Source organism: Pollachius pollachius, assembly GCF_949987615.1.
Source record: "Pollachius pollachius genome assembly, chromosome: 13".
Classification (NCBI taxonomy): domain Eukaryota; kingdom Metazoa; phylum Chordata; class Actinopteri; order Gadiformes; family Gadidae; genus Pollachius; species Pollachius pollachius.
The window spans coordinates 10,627,879-10,642,117 of NC_136946.1; the positions used below are offsets into that span (position 1 = coordinate 10,627,879).

Genomic DNA, 14,239 nt, shown 5'->3' on the forward strand with positions numbered 1-14,239 from the left:
ACATAGAAATGCGTAAACAGAGCCATTAGCTAGCAACCAGTGATTAGCGATGTAGCAGAGGTATAATTAGAATGGTCTAATTACATATATAACCGTCTAATTACAGTATTGCCTCATTGTTCCTTTCTACCTCTAATCTACTACGCTAGTCAATCACGAAAGCATTTCACAGCCCAGAAAAAATAAGTTAAATAAATAAATCAATAAATACATGGAAATAACAAAGAACAATCAGACCTTTTGACTTTGGTTAGGATTGTAGAACATCAAAATAACATTCCAGGGGACAGCTTTAGGCTGAAATGATGATGCTTAAGAGAAACAACGGTGTCTTAAAGTGTAATCTGGGCAAAATTACAGTTAGTGGGACGAGAGGTGAAGAAAATAAGATTGTTTTTTTTTGCTCTATCTACATATATGCATTATTTACTATAGTATAAATGTATACAATATCGCATAACTATAAGTGCAAGCGTCAAATTTGTAACTGATATAGAGGCGAGTTTATAATGTGCCAGCCACTACCCAAGCAATAAGGTCCTGCAAAAAATGTAAGAATGTAAGAAACGTAATTACATTTGCATATTTGTCACTATAGAAAGGTTCTCATATACAAATGAAATACAAAAACAAAATCGCTGAGATGTCTACCTTTTTTTGTTTGTTTGTTTCTTCGCTCTAGCTGAGTAAATACTTCACAAATATTTATTTTTTTAAAGGGGCCAATACGGCCGCGTCATAATCGTTGTCAGTTACTATTCAGATTGGTGCCTCGCGGTTGTATGGTGACCCGTCGGACGGGCGTCGGGTCCGCGTTGCGATTGGCCACCAGCTCCTGCAGTTGCAGCGCTCCTCCACCAATGAAGCAGAAGGCGGGACACACGGGGCCGGAGCAGTCCACGTGCCCCTCCCACAGAGGCCGCAGGGAGTGGGCGTCGTAGAAGGTGACCCGACCTTTCTCAAAGTCAAGGCACACGCCTAGCCGGGGGGGAAGGGGGTAGGTGACGCCCGCCGGCGCAGAGGGGCTGGGGCCGTTGGCAATGGGCTCCCGGGCGCTGTTGCTATGGTGACTGTGGTGGTGGCCGCTGTTCTGGGGGAGGTAGATCTTGCCCATGCCCATGGTGAGGAAGCAGAAGGGAGGGGCCGAGTCCAGCGCGTCCTCTGCTCCGCTGTCATGGCCGCTGTCGGGGTCGTAGCTGCATAGGCCGGAGACAAAAAGGGACACCTCTACAATCATCTACTGCGCGTCGCTTTTCCAATCGCGTCTGATGGCGACCGCGTCAAATAGGGGGGCTTACCGAGGACTGGCCATGTCCTGGGGGAGGTGGAACCACTCCTGTAGCTTCGACTCCAGTCCGACTCCCACCTGTTCAACAGTCACATCAGTGGTTAAACAACAGCGCTTCAAATAGTCGATCAAATGGACACTATGGTTTTCGGCCTTGCCTTGACCAGGTAAGACCCTGGCTCCACGGAACACGCCCAGTAGTGTCGGCCCTGTGTGATGGCCACGTCCCCCACCAGCAGGTCAGAGGTCAGGTGACAGGACGTGAGGGCCAGGTCGGCAGCCTGCAGGAGGGAGAGCCCGGGAACGCTGCGGGCACAGCGCTGCTCCTTGCTGACGACAAGCCGGTCGGCATGGAGACCCCAGCGGGAGTCCAGGTAGAAGTTCAGCACTGAAGAGAGGAGGAGGGGTAAGGGAAGGGAGGAAGGGGGAAAAAACGAGAAGGGCGATCAAGGAGAGGAGGATAGCAGAAGGACGGTTCGGGGGGGAGAGCCTTCATAAAAAGGATACTTATTAATAGAGGCTGGGAGCGATCGGAGCAACAGAAGGATAAAGGCCGACCAACGGGAGCGGGGGGAGGGCGCTCAACAGGAAAAGATTAGGGCGAAGGGAAGGGGGGGGGAGGAGAGGGAAGGAGGGGGGGAGAGACAGAACGCCGACATGCATCTTCTCCCCTGACAGCGGAGAGGAGGGGGAGATAAGGAACCTGGGCGTAATCGGCCTCTATGTGCCCCGTTAAGAAGAGGAAACACGGACATCCGTCTTTAAAGAAGCAGGAGGTGGACCACGCCGTCATACAGGGAGCGGGTACAGGGGAGACACAAGGTACACCGGCAGGACTACAGCTCAGGGCCGGACAGCAAAAACAACCCTGGATCTGGAATGGGGATCCATGTTGTTGTCCAAGGTGGAGGTCTTAACAAGTCTGTCAAAAACCTTGCCAGCGGGAGTGGTTCGAATGGTTTAAAAGGATAACAAAGGAAATCAAGGAGGGATGGATGCACCGCACTGCTTACGTTCAGAAGAAGGCATGTTGGTTGGCAGCGAGAAGGTGTAGGAGAGTGTGGGGTGACGGCTGTGATGGAGAAGGACCAGATGAAACCAGATGGTGTGAGGAAGAGAGAGGGACGGAGATCGATGAATGTTGAGGATGAGGGATGGTGGTGGGTCAGAGAGAGAGAGGGAGAGGGAGAGGGATAGGGAGGGATGGATTGATGGAGAGAAGAAAAAGATGAGAATGGGCAGATGGAAAAAAAAAAGGAATGAATTATTAAGCAGCACTGATCTAATGCTTCCTGGTAAACTGTTCAAAAATTGAATTAGCAGAAATGATTTCACTAAATATTGGCAAGTGATTGTTAATGATTGTTGAGTTGAACTGGTAAATCGAATTCAAAGTAACATGATGAAATTAAATCTAATCTAATCTATATTTATATATTTCTCTTTGTGGGCACTTGTGTTATCCCCTGCTTAACCAACAAAGTGCCTAACCCTAAACCGTGACCCCAAGGCCGTGATACGAACCGAGCCGTGAACTCGGCGACCATTTCCCCCCCCTAACATCTCACCTCCATCTAACGTACACGTTAGCATCCTGGCTCGGCGTCCCACTGTCATTGTACAGCGTGACCACGTGCTCTCCCGCCCTCCTTCACTAACAACCACACCAACAACAACAACAACAACAACAACAACAACGCCCACCACCACGCCACGGCGCTGGCCCCCCACCTGGCGCGGGCGGGGTGTGCAGGTACACCTCCTCGCTGTACTCGCCGTAGCCCGCCTTGTTGCAGCCGCGCACGCGCAGCACGTACACGCTGTCCATCTCCAGCCGGTCCACCACCGCGCTGGCGCTGCCCACCTCGTCCTGCCGCTGCCAGCCCCAGCGCGCCGCCGCCAGCCCGCCGCGGAAGCCGCCCCGGGAGCCGCCCCCTGGCACCACCCCCCGGCGGCGGTACTCCACCGAGTAGTGCCAGGCGGGGGTGGACTCCTGGGGCAGCCGCCAGCACAGGAAGAGCTGGTCGTAGGCCAGGGTGCGCTGGGTGTCGATGACAGGGGCCAGAGGAGCTGTGTGTGTGGGGGGGGGGTGGGTCTTGTTAAGGCGTTACTGCAGGTGGCTTTGGTGGAATTTGGTGGAGAATTTTTAGGCAGACTTGAAGTTGTGAAATCAATTCTAAATCCTATAACAGCATGTGAATAGATCTACTAAATCATCAAAGTCAAATATTGAGGTCATTACAGCCACGCCCTTATTTGGTGGCGGGGGAAAAGGATCAAACCGGTGCATCATGCAGTCTACTTTGAGCCTCTTCCTCTTCCTCACCTTGTATGAAGTGCAGCTCGGTGAGGAGTTTCAGTTCTTTGGAGACGTCCAACTGGAAGTGTCTGAAGGACGGGTCGGCGGCCAGCTGGAAGCACTGGAGGTTCTCGATGGCTTTGCTCAGTCTGGCGCAGAGGGCAGAGGGAGACAGGGGAGAGAGCTCTTAGAAACCAGGAGAAGAGACGTGAGCTTGGTGGAGGTAGAGCGTGCTTACGTCGACCGAGGCGGATAAAAGGGTGTGAGACGTGTTGGGGAGCGAAGATTAAAGTCAGTTGAGGAAGATGGACCCATTCTGAGTTTTTTTAATTCTGTGTGCTTCTAAGATAGGCTTTTCTTATGGTTACCTTGCTATAAAGACAATGCAGTAGCTTTTGTGCTAATCGTTCTTCAAAAGCAGGTATTTTGGTATTATACATTCAACTAATGACACTGCTCCATAGAAAGGTACAGACAAGCAGCGAAAGCAACAGGTGACAATATAATACAGTATAATTAAGTGTGCTTTTCACATGAGCACGACTCATCCTTCCAGTCCCTTATCGTACACCAAATAATGCTTTTGTGGAGTTATGAAATACATAACAGTGGTTTGGGTAACCAGTGGTTTGAAAGACGATCTGTCCTTTCATGTACAGAAACAGCCTGGAAGAGAATAAGAATAATAAAACTTATATTTATATGCTGCCTATTTTCTTCCCTGTACTATATCATTTACCCCATGCAGCCATCACTTATGCTCCAAAACAAACTGATAAGTTACAGTCCATGTTTCTACAACCTGCTAGACAGTCGCCATCAAAAGTGAATTTGATCTGTGAAAGCAAAAAGGGGGAGGAAGATCAAATTCCACACAAAAGTGATAGCTGCAAGAAAAACTGAAAGCAATGCAGGTTTTTAAACCCTGTATTAAACTAGAACACCGCTTGTACATTGGTTTGCAGTAGACACCACCCTCTATAGGTTAAACGCTGCTACTGGAAGCATAAACTTATCGGCTGTTCACTGAATCATCTGCTGATTAAAGGGAAACCAAACCCTAAAACAATTTATTTTAGATAAAAATGTATTGAGTAGTGGGTAACAGTTTTAAAAACATGTAAATATGGACTCAAACTGCCCTCTATGGAATAACTTGATGCTATTGCACAGGTTCTATGTTATTGGCCATTTGTGGTCCCCAGGTTACACCAATCATACAACTACAACTGCCTACACTCCCCTTAATCTGATTATTGCGAGTGGGAGTGGCTTGTGATCGAAAAAAGAGATCGAACGGCAATACAGCGCCGCCCCTAAATTAAAGAACCAACTAAATTCTCCAACTTTGTGTGTGTGTGTGTGTGTGTCTGTGTGTGTGTGTGTGGGGGGGGGGGCTGTAGAGAGGCACGGGGAACAAGAGGGGCGGGGCCTGACCTGTTGTGAGTTTGCCGAGCAGCCTGCACGAAGCTGGGCGGGTCCGTCTCCTTCAGCATCTCTTGGGTGAAGGCCATAAGGCCGGCGTGCTCCATCAGGCTCCGCCTCTCCGTCACCTGGCCCGCCAGCGCCTCCCCCCGCCGCTGCCGCGCCCCCTCCAGCGACGCCGTCAGGGAGGAGTGGCGCTCGGCCAGCGACGCCGTCAGGTCCCGGATGCTCTGGGCCAACTGCTCCCTGGCGGACACGCTGTTCACCTGGGGGGGGGGGGGGGGGGAGGGGTTAGTTAAGACGGCAGGCGTGTGTTTCTTAGGCAGAGTCCTAAGCTGTAAAGTGCTGCGGGAAACCCTTGTGTCTCAATATTGTTGGCAAAAAAAACCTGATTATAATGTATGGATTGACTGGTTGATGGCCACGTTACATTCTTCACAAACTTTCTCGTTCTCGTCAAGATATTTCTGAATGGAGTAAATGGCTTCAGTAGAAAAGCTTAATAGTGCAGGTTAGAATAAGAAACTAACCAAAACTTACCTCATGCAGCATTAGCATCAGCGGCCATCAATCAACCATATATAAGAATGGTACAACATATAGTTTACAGAAATGTTATATAAATGTGTGCAAACCTCTGTCTGAGTGATGGCACTCTCTAGCTGGGTTATCTGAGTGAGTACTGTCTCCTGATTGGACAGAATATAGTTCATCTCCTTGGTGATCTTCTCCTGTAAAAATAAACACAGACACACAACAGACACACCATGGGGTGAGGGACCTGGCAGAGTAACAGTTAAACGGTAACAATGTAGGAAACTTCAAAGCCAGAGTACTATTCCTGAGTCAGACCAGTGGGAAAGTCTACACTGGTCCGAAAACGTACGACTTGGGCCGAGGCGGTTGGATAAAGATGGCGTAATCTAACGATTTCTCGGATATTGAGGACCTTTTCTTTTTAACTCGTTCATTTGATAAATAATGAACTACAGTATCTAAAAACGTCAAAGTCAGCTAATATAGCTTCCAAGTCTTGGAAAGATTGGGGGTGTCGTTTCGACACTGTTTGTACATCCTCGAAGTTCGAAAGTAGTCATGCGAGGGGCTTTGCTATTTGAGTATATGCTTATTGGCTACCCGCCTAGCTATATATCCAGTAGGAGCAATAGACTCCACCCATTAAATCAGAGTGAAGGAATACAAGAAAATCAATCGACTGCAACATGATCATCCCCCACCCATTTTGAATCATTGACATTGAGTTTACTTTTTCCTCACACGTTCCCATTAATAACCTCAAACAAATGGGGGTATTAGTACCTTGAGTGCCTGGTATGCATGGGCCACGGGCAGAACTTTGTGGCCCGCGTGGACACGCCGCAGCTTGCACAGCGAGCAGAGCAGACGCTGGCAGGAGCGACAGTAGAACTGGAGCTTCTCCTGGTCATGCTCCGGGCAGGTCAGTACCTAGGGGCATGAACACATGGGCAATGGCGTGATTACATAGCAACAACACTGCGTAGAAAGTGTATCCACCGCAGGGGAAAGGGAGCGTGTGGTGGCACTGGTCCAAGCCATGTTGTTAGTGGGTCGGTGATGGACCTTCCAAAAGGTGCCTTGGCCTTTTTCCCTGATTGGAGGAATGGTTCGTACAGCACCTTGCTCCCTCCCATGCTCACTCATAATTGGACCGACATGGTAGTAGTCGGAGCAGTCGGGGCAAGGGTTTCTTTGTAGCTTTAAATAGATGTTGTACACATGCTTCTTTGTCATATTAATGGCATAACTGTGCCAGTGTTGCAGGCTCAATTAATTGTATTACCTTACTTTCCTACGTGAATTGCTGCTCTCTCTCTCACTCTCACTCTCTCTCTATATCTATGTGTATATCTATATGAATATGAACTGATTTACTCACTAAGAAATGAATGAGTGTATAATATATTTAGAGGGAAGGGTGCGGGAACCTTGGGTCTGAAGTTAAGTGTGGGCTGGACGTGTTCGTGCTGGGCGCGGGGCGTCCCCCACGGGTGGTACAGCTTAAAACATTCATTGCAGAAGCTGGCTCTGCAGTCCGCACAGCCCTTGGTCGCCTCCAGGGACTGGGGCGGTTTGCAGAACTGGCACATCACCGCCACGCTGCCCAGGTTCACTGTGTGTCTGTACCTGAGAGGGCAAGACAGAGACAACAGGTGGAGGGGAGAAGAGACAGACACACAGAGACACAGAGAGAGACAGACAGACAGACGAATATCCAAAGGGAGAGAGACACAAAGGGACAGAGACAAAGAGACACAGACAGAGAGAGAGAGAGACAGACAGACAGACAGACAGACAGACGAATATCCATCCAAAGGGAGAGAGACAAACGGACAGAGACAGAGAGAGAGACCGAGAAAGAGAGAGGTATATCCAGAGAGCGAGAGAGAGAGCGAGCAAAAGTGTGTGTGATTTGGGGTTCTAGACATAAGGACCAAGAATAGCGCCAGTACCAAAAAAAGCGTTTTCACAGCGTGTTAACAGTAAGCGCGTTAACCGTGTGTTAACCGTAAGCCGCTGGACTGCAATCCAGTGAAAGTGCAACATCAGCTACTCTAGTCATGTTGCAGTGAGGGCTGTGCTGCATTCCTCGACAGCGCAGCCCCGGCTGATTAATCACGGACCGTGGTTGGAAGCAACACGCGTCCTGCTTCTTTTATTGTGCTCAATAAAGTTTCACTGACTGGCCATATCTCAGCATGCATACATGCAGTATATAGGACATCTGCAGTATGTGTTCTTTGTGCTAGTGTGTGTGTGTGTGTGTGTATGTGTGCTAGTATGATCTCATTTCGTGGAACAACAAAAAGGGTGTGTATATACGTCTGTGGTGTTTGTGTGAACGTCATTAATCATAGGGGTATTGTAATAGCCTGACACATATAAAGAATATGAAAATTTGAATCCCATGAAATAGAAATGGATGGTACATCATGATTATTAACTGTGAAATCTGTGTGTGTGTGTGTGTCTGTGTGTGTGTGTGTGTGTGTGTGTGTGTGTGTGTGTGTGTGTGTGTGTGTATTCTAGGCTGTGCGTACCTCTCCACGATGCGTTCCAGAGTCAGGTTGCGGAGGCAGTCCGCCAGTCCCTTTTCCCCCAGCTCCACATCTTTCCCACAGGGGATGCAGGGGAACATCATGACCAGGGGAGGGCCCTCTTTACGCCTGCGCCCGGGATACGTTCCCACTCCTTGAAGAGAACCCGTGCGGAAACCACAGGTGGGTTTCACCGGGTACACAGATGAAAAGGCCATTCTTCTGTAGCCACATTGAGTGATTATTCAATGCTTGCGTGACCGAAATGCCACATTATCGACTTCTACATATTCTAGGTCTATAATAGCATTGCCGATTCTGTCAATCGTGCCTCCCTCAATTGACTCTCCTGTTAATTACTTTTTGCATTCACATCTTTAATACTGTTATTGCGTAGACGGATATATTTTCTCTGTATTTTATATTTTAATTCATAGTACGATCCTTTAATTTCTGCTGTGAGACCCTCATTTCCCATCTGGGATTACTAAAGTACACCTATCTTATATTATTACAAAAAGAAAAAACATTACCCAGCAGGTACAGCAACAACAAACGTAACTGTGATTGCTAGGTTAGGATTGGCTCAAACTTAGTGAGTGACATCGCTGGTCATCAGTAACCAACAGGAACCACGAGCAGCCTTTAGGAACCACAAAAACCACGGCAAACAAATCTGCAACCGAAATTGCATTCCCTGCGTTTACCGGGTTCCCTTCAGCGAACAATATCCTGTACTTAGACAAATCAAGCTAGAGTAGCGTTTCCTCGTTATAACACTGCCACCCCCCCCCCCCCCCACCCAACCCCCACGGAGCGCCTCCATCCGCACCTGCCCGGAGCAGCCTGTCGATGGGCCGCAGCTCAGCCTTGGGCAGGGGTCTGCGGGCCTGCCGGGGCGAGCGGGTGTTGGGTGTGGTGGCGGGGGAGTTGGGCTCCGGGGGGAGCTCCGGGGGAGGGTAGCCGCTGGCCACCAGCACCTCGGAGGCACACATCAGGCAGACGCTGTGCTGGCAGGGGAGCACCACGGGCTGCTTGACGATCTCCTTGCACACGGGGCAGTGCAGCTCCTGCTCCATGCTCTTCATGTTGGACTTGGGGGACAGAGACACACGCGACAGGGTTAGGGTGGTGGTATACACAGTCTGCGGGGAGGGTGGGGGTGTGGAAGTGTGCTGGGAATTTAAAGAAAGAAGAAAAAAATAATAATTAAATGACTCATTCTGGAGTGTCTGAACTGGGGAAAGACGGTCTCTCTGATAGTGTAAGTATTTACTATAACATGGACGAATCTTCTTTTACATGCAGCATACAGGTGACTCCTCTACCAGCACACAGGTGATAGTTTAGTGGACACAAGTGCTTGCAGTAGCACTGCACAAGCGCTGCCATTCAGCCTTAAAAACAAGTGATGTTTTAAAGCGTCAAGCCACTTAATGCCACTCTACAGGATTGCATGATCTGCGTTTTTTTGTGTCCAATGATATGCCTCCTGTACACTACGAGATCATTAACCCTAATTGCTCAACCTGATGGATTGGTCAGTCATGTGTAGTTTCTCAATCGCCCCACGTTCACTGAGCAATCAAGGAAGATTGAACTCTAATAAAGGGTTTTATTTTGTACGCTTGAGTAGATGTGTCTGGGCGGGGTCTTGCAGTGCATTGCAGAGGTTCACTAGAGGGTGACGTGAAGGACTGCAGAATGAACCAATGAGAGACGAGCACCACTGTGTGGCTGCAGATACAAAGTGACATTCTCCATTCGTCCCTCTTCAATCTCACTCTAGCCACGATGTTGTCCTAGAAACCGTGTTAAAGACAGACCATCTGATTTATCTAAATAAAATAGGTAACAAACCATAAAACCCCACTTGATTGGTGGATATAAAGAGTTGGTAAACACCAACACATCCCCTGAGTTAATAGCAACCATCTGTGTTTTTGCTGGGCAACTTTACCCAACAAAATGAGTGCGCACTACAAGACAAGTTTAAAAAGGAGAGGAGACGCAGTGCCGGTTGACATGAGGTCTGAGCGTCGTTTTTAGATGCCCTTCTTAAGATTACAATGGATGTGATCAAAGATCCGGCTCTGAGGATGTTGTACCATAGAAGCAACACGGTAAGGCCACCGTTGCTAGACACCACGAGCCCTGCCGCACACAGTGCTCTAGATTCTGCTACGATGGCAGGACAGAAATTAACTAGTGAGGAGGAGGAGGAGTGGGACAAGATGACGGCCGGCCTGGATGTGAAAAATAAAAGATCTTATCTAGGCTTCCAGCGTTCTCCAATAGCCTTACATCTGCATTCTACCATCCGACACACCCTTCATCTGAAAGAGGTGTGTCACTTTAAACACAGCCTGTATTGGCCTGATGGGATATCCCTCGACAGAACGCCTATGATGGAGAAAAAAAAAAACGGACTGCTGACCACGTGACTTGGGTTCGCTGCCTGGGGTATGCTGCAGACGGCATTTCTCGATGAGGTGATCGGTAGTGTGAGAAAAATTGGACAGACATGTCATCTTCCACGTGTCTTTTTAAACAGACCTGTGATTAAATGTATTTTATTGCTTTTGCAAGAGTGGTGCTTGCCTATCTTAACATTGACATTTGTGAAAAATGCATGTTGGAGCATCAAGATAAAATACATTTGTAATAGAGATACATACTGGGTCTATACTGCAGACATTAACTATAGCCATATTGTCACAGTCACAGATCGTTAACACTTCAATAATGTTGATAGCACGTCTGACAAAAACAACATCTCAACATAAAGCAGTTAGAATTACGGCAAATAAGAATCATATTCCCCCCTATCCTCCACCGACGTCTGTCAGTTCCCAATGTCAACTAGGCTAAGGCCCGTTTCCTCATTGGAACCTCATTGGCACTCTCTTTGGAAATTTTCTATCGCAAGCGGTCCCATATAGGGCAACACATACCCACAGATGTTCCTTAAAAGCCCAAAGGTAACCCGCGGTGCTGTGCTGTGGGTGTTGTAGCTGCAAGCTAAACACGCGTTGCGACAGCACATCCTACCTTCACCTGGAACTTGGGCGCCATGATGGTGGGAGCACACGGATGCATCGGCGCACCGAGAAGGCTATACGCTCCTTTAAAAGATGGGAGGGTCTAAAAAAGATGCTCCGCATCCCAGCCTTTGCAAGTGAACGCGGGGATAGAGTAGTAGGCCTATAGGCACGCGATAGGGCCACTGCATGGTTAATGCATGCATCATTTAACTGAACTAAAAGTCATTTCAAAAAGTGGTGGGAATGTGCGCTGTGAATTGGGTTGCAGTAAATTATAGTCGTGTTTCCAAACGGTCGAAAGACCGCAGCATCCCAAGCGGTGTGGCCGCTTCTTGTCTCCATGGAAACAATAACCGTCACCTCTTTAATTTTATTTTTCACAGACCCATCATTGTTACATTCTCCAAATTTCACCTTTCAGGTTCTTTGGTTTCTTTTCAAAGGCATGGGGATTTACTATGATATTCGCTTCAATATTGACACTAAACGTAAGCTTATGGATTTTACCCAGTTCTTGTTTAAAGTTATATTATCACCATCAATTATAGCTTTTTCAATAAGACCATATTGAAAGGGGTCTGCGAGGAACAGGTCCCTTGAAAATGGAGACGAGCCTTCAAACCGTTCGAGTGCTCAGGTCAAAGAGGCGTCTGGCAAAAAGACTACTATACATGACAACCCACACAATACCCTACACAATGCACTTAAAACCTTATACTTATACATTAGGTCTACTCACACTCATGCGAACCCAAGCATCCATCTGTGTGACCGCTTTAATATCCGTCTCTGCCATCTTAGAAAACGAGAGAAGCCACCGCCGGTGTCGCGTCGAGCCGTCAGCATCTGAACGTGCCTCAGTGGGCTCTCCTCCTCTATCCCATGTGTTACATCCGCTGGATTTTCCAAATGTTGTAGGACGCCGTCATTTTTTGCAGGCGTGTGCTTATTTTGTTTAGAATGGGAGGCCTCCGTGTATGCCCTCGATAAAGCTGTCTATGCGACCAGAGGAACAAAAAAATTGTAAAGGCACGTTGCTTTACACCAGAAAAGAATCCAAGCTCAATACACGCCGACGAACGAGGCGTCTCGGTGTAAACCCCGCCCCCAACCTGCCTGCCCCCCCCCCCCCCCCCCCCCCCCCCCCTTTATATACACCTTCTAGCAGTCACACGGTATCTTTAGGGTTTGCGAGATGCTTTTGAAAAAGAAAAGAGCTGTCTGTGTTCGTGTGAGGCACTTTATTATCGAATAGCAATATATGTTATGGCCTCCTTTATTTCTTTATTTATTTTCAAAACCTGCCCAGTGAAGAAATACACTCTTCGATGTCAAACTTCTTATTTAATGACAACGATGAAGAAGCCCTGCAGCAATACACAAAATAACAACATAAGCTACAACCAGTAATTCCTACATGCACATGTCTAACCTAAATATCTTCAGGAACTTAACCAACCTTGACAACAACAACTATAGTAATCAAGAATGATAATGGACTCACACGAATAATGTTAACAGCTTAATATCCTCTGTAACAGGAACGTCTGTAATGCTGGCAAACACAATAAGGTCGACTCCTAACTGAGCCGGTCAGCGGTCTGTAATCCAATACTATCCCCTAGTGGCCGGTGGTAAACTCTGCACCCAGAACAAACTCTTTCCCGCTATACCTGATAGCATTCCGTCTTGTGAAACCAGTTTGTTAAAAACGTGACAATAGCACACAATTAGGCTCAATGTCATCGTATATCCCCCAGCCTCGCTGTAATTGGCTGCAGTCGGCAGCAGTCGTTCCTTCAGTGCTGAATTGAGTGAATCCACATCGGGCTAGTGATGATAGGGGACAGGACAGACAACTTTCTGGTGGCGAGTTGGATCAGGGGGCAAGGGGACGACTGCCAGACAGGCCTGGTCACGATGGCCAGGGATCGGATGCTGATGGAAACATCCGGGGGGTAGAGCTCCATACACAGAGGCTGATCTGGGGTCTGTCGTGGTGGATTGGAAACACGCGTGGCGGGAGGCTGTTAGGCTGACCGTGGTAAAGTTAGTTTGTCGTTGGATATTCGACAGATATTCGCATATTCATTTCGGGTCTTGGCGGGGGACAACCCTCGGCTGTTCCGGCCGTGCTTTCGGTCAGTCTTGGCGGACAACCAACCAAGGGACCCCCACTTGCTCCTCCTGACTGCCTGCTTTTCACATAGGGACCGTCAAAAAATTACTCAATTCATTTCCTATGGAAAATAGCTTTTTGCTAAATAGCTTCCATGGTATGGGACCCAAACACCTCAAACCAATGCAGAACTGTTCTACTAGGTGGTACTAATTACACAAACCCATGGATAATATAATTTGGTGCACCTACAATTTTTTTTTTTTTTTAAAGATTCCCATTCATTTCATATGGAAAATAGTTTTTTTCATATTGGAAGCTACTTTTTGCCCAATAGCTTCCATGGTATGGTACCCAAACACCTCAAACCAATGCAGAAATGTTCTACCAGGTGGTTCTAATTAGACACACCCAAGGATGATATAATTAGTGGCACCTACAATTTTATTTGATTTATTTGAATCCCATTCATTTATAGTGAGCTTTGTGGTACCATTTAACTCTGATTGGGAGTATCGTATTTGTTGATCCAGGTTATCCAAAGATGTTCAGCACGCTTCGTACCCCACTGGAACCGGACCTTGTTGTTGTAATATGATATCCTCTATGGTCGACACAAAAAAATAAATTATTCATCATTTTCAACAAAGAAAAGTAAAAATAGAGGCAACTAGGATGACCTCCAACTATACCCCAATTTATCATCAACTTATTGACTAAACATCATTAGAACTCCAATGCACCTCATGTAAAGACTGCGACCTAGGACACGGTTGCTATGATCTTGTCTGCATTAATTCATGTGCATATCTTTATCAGGCAACCAATTGCAAGTCCCCTTTTTAGGTGTTGTTCCATGGGTGTAAGGTATCTGACAGGGTCTTCAGGGCAGACAATAGATGGCTGAAAGGTGAGATGTATAGGCGTTGAGCTCACTGTTTACTTCAGCTGTGTTTACGCTTCACGTTTGTGCTTTTCCAGATAACC

General features: G+C 47.7%; 1 protein-coding gene across 1 annotated transcript; it reads right to left on the reverse strand.

Moving 5' to 3' along the window:
* Nucleotides 1-635: 635 nt before the first annotated feature.
* Nucleotides 636-11,164, reverse strand: trim46b (tripartite motif containing 46b; the record flags this gene model as incomplete). Its single annotated transcript, XM_079749015.1, has 12 exons — nt 636-1,196; nt 1,299-1,366; nt 1,447-1,676; nt 3,020-3,358; nt 3,615-3,736; nt 5,025-5,278; nt 5,648-5,743; nt 6,333-6,479; nt 6,980-7,178; nt 8,093-8,243; nt 8,922-9,183; nt 11,141-11,164. 12 exons carry the CDS (start codon nt 11,162-11,164, stop codon nt 749-751), a joined length of 2,340 nt encoding a protein of 779 aa, XP_079605141.1. The 3' UTR covers nt 636-748.
* Between the last annotated feature and the right edge of the window lie 3,075 nt (nt 11,165-14,239).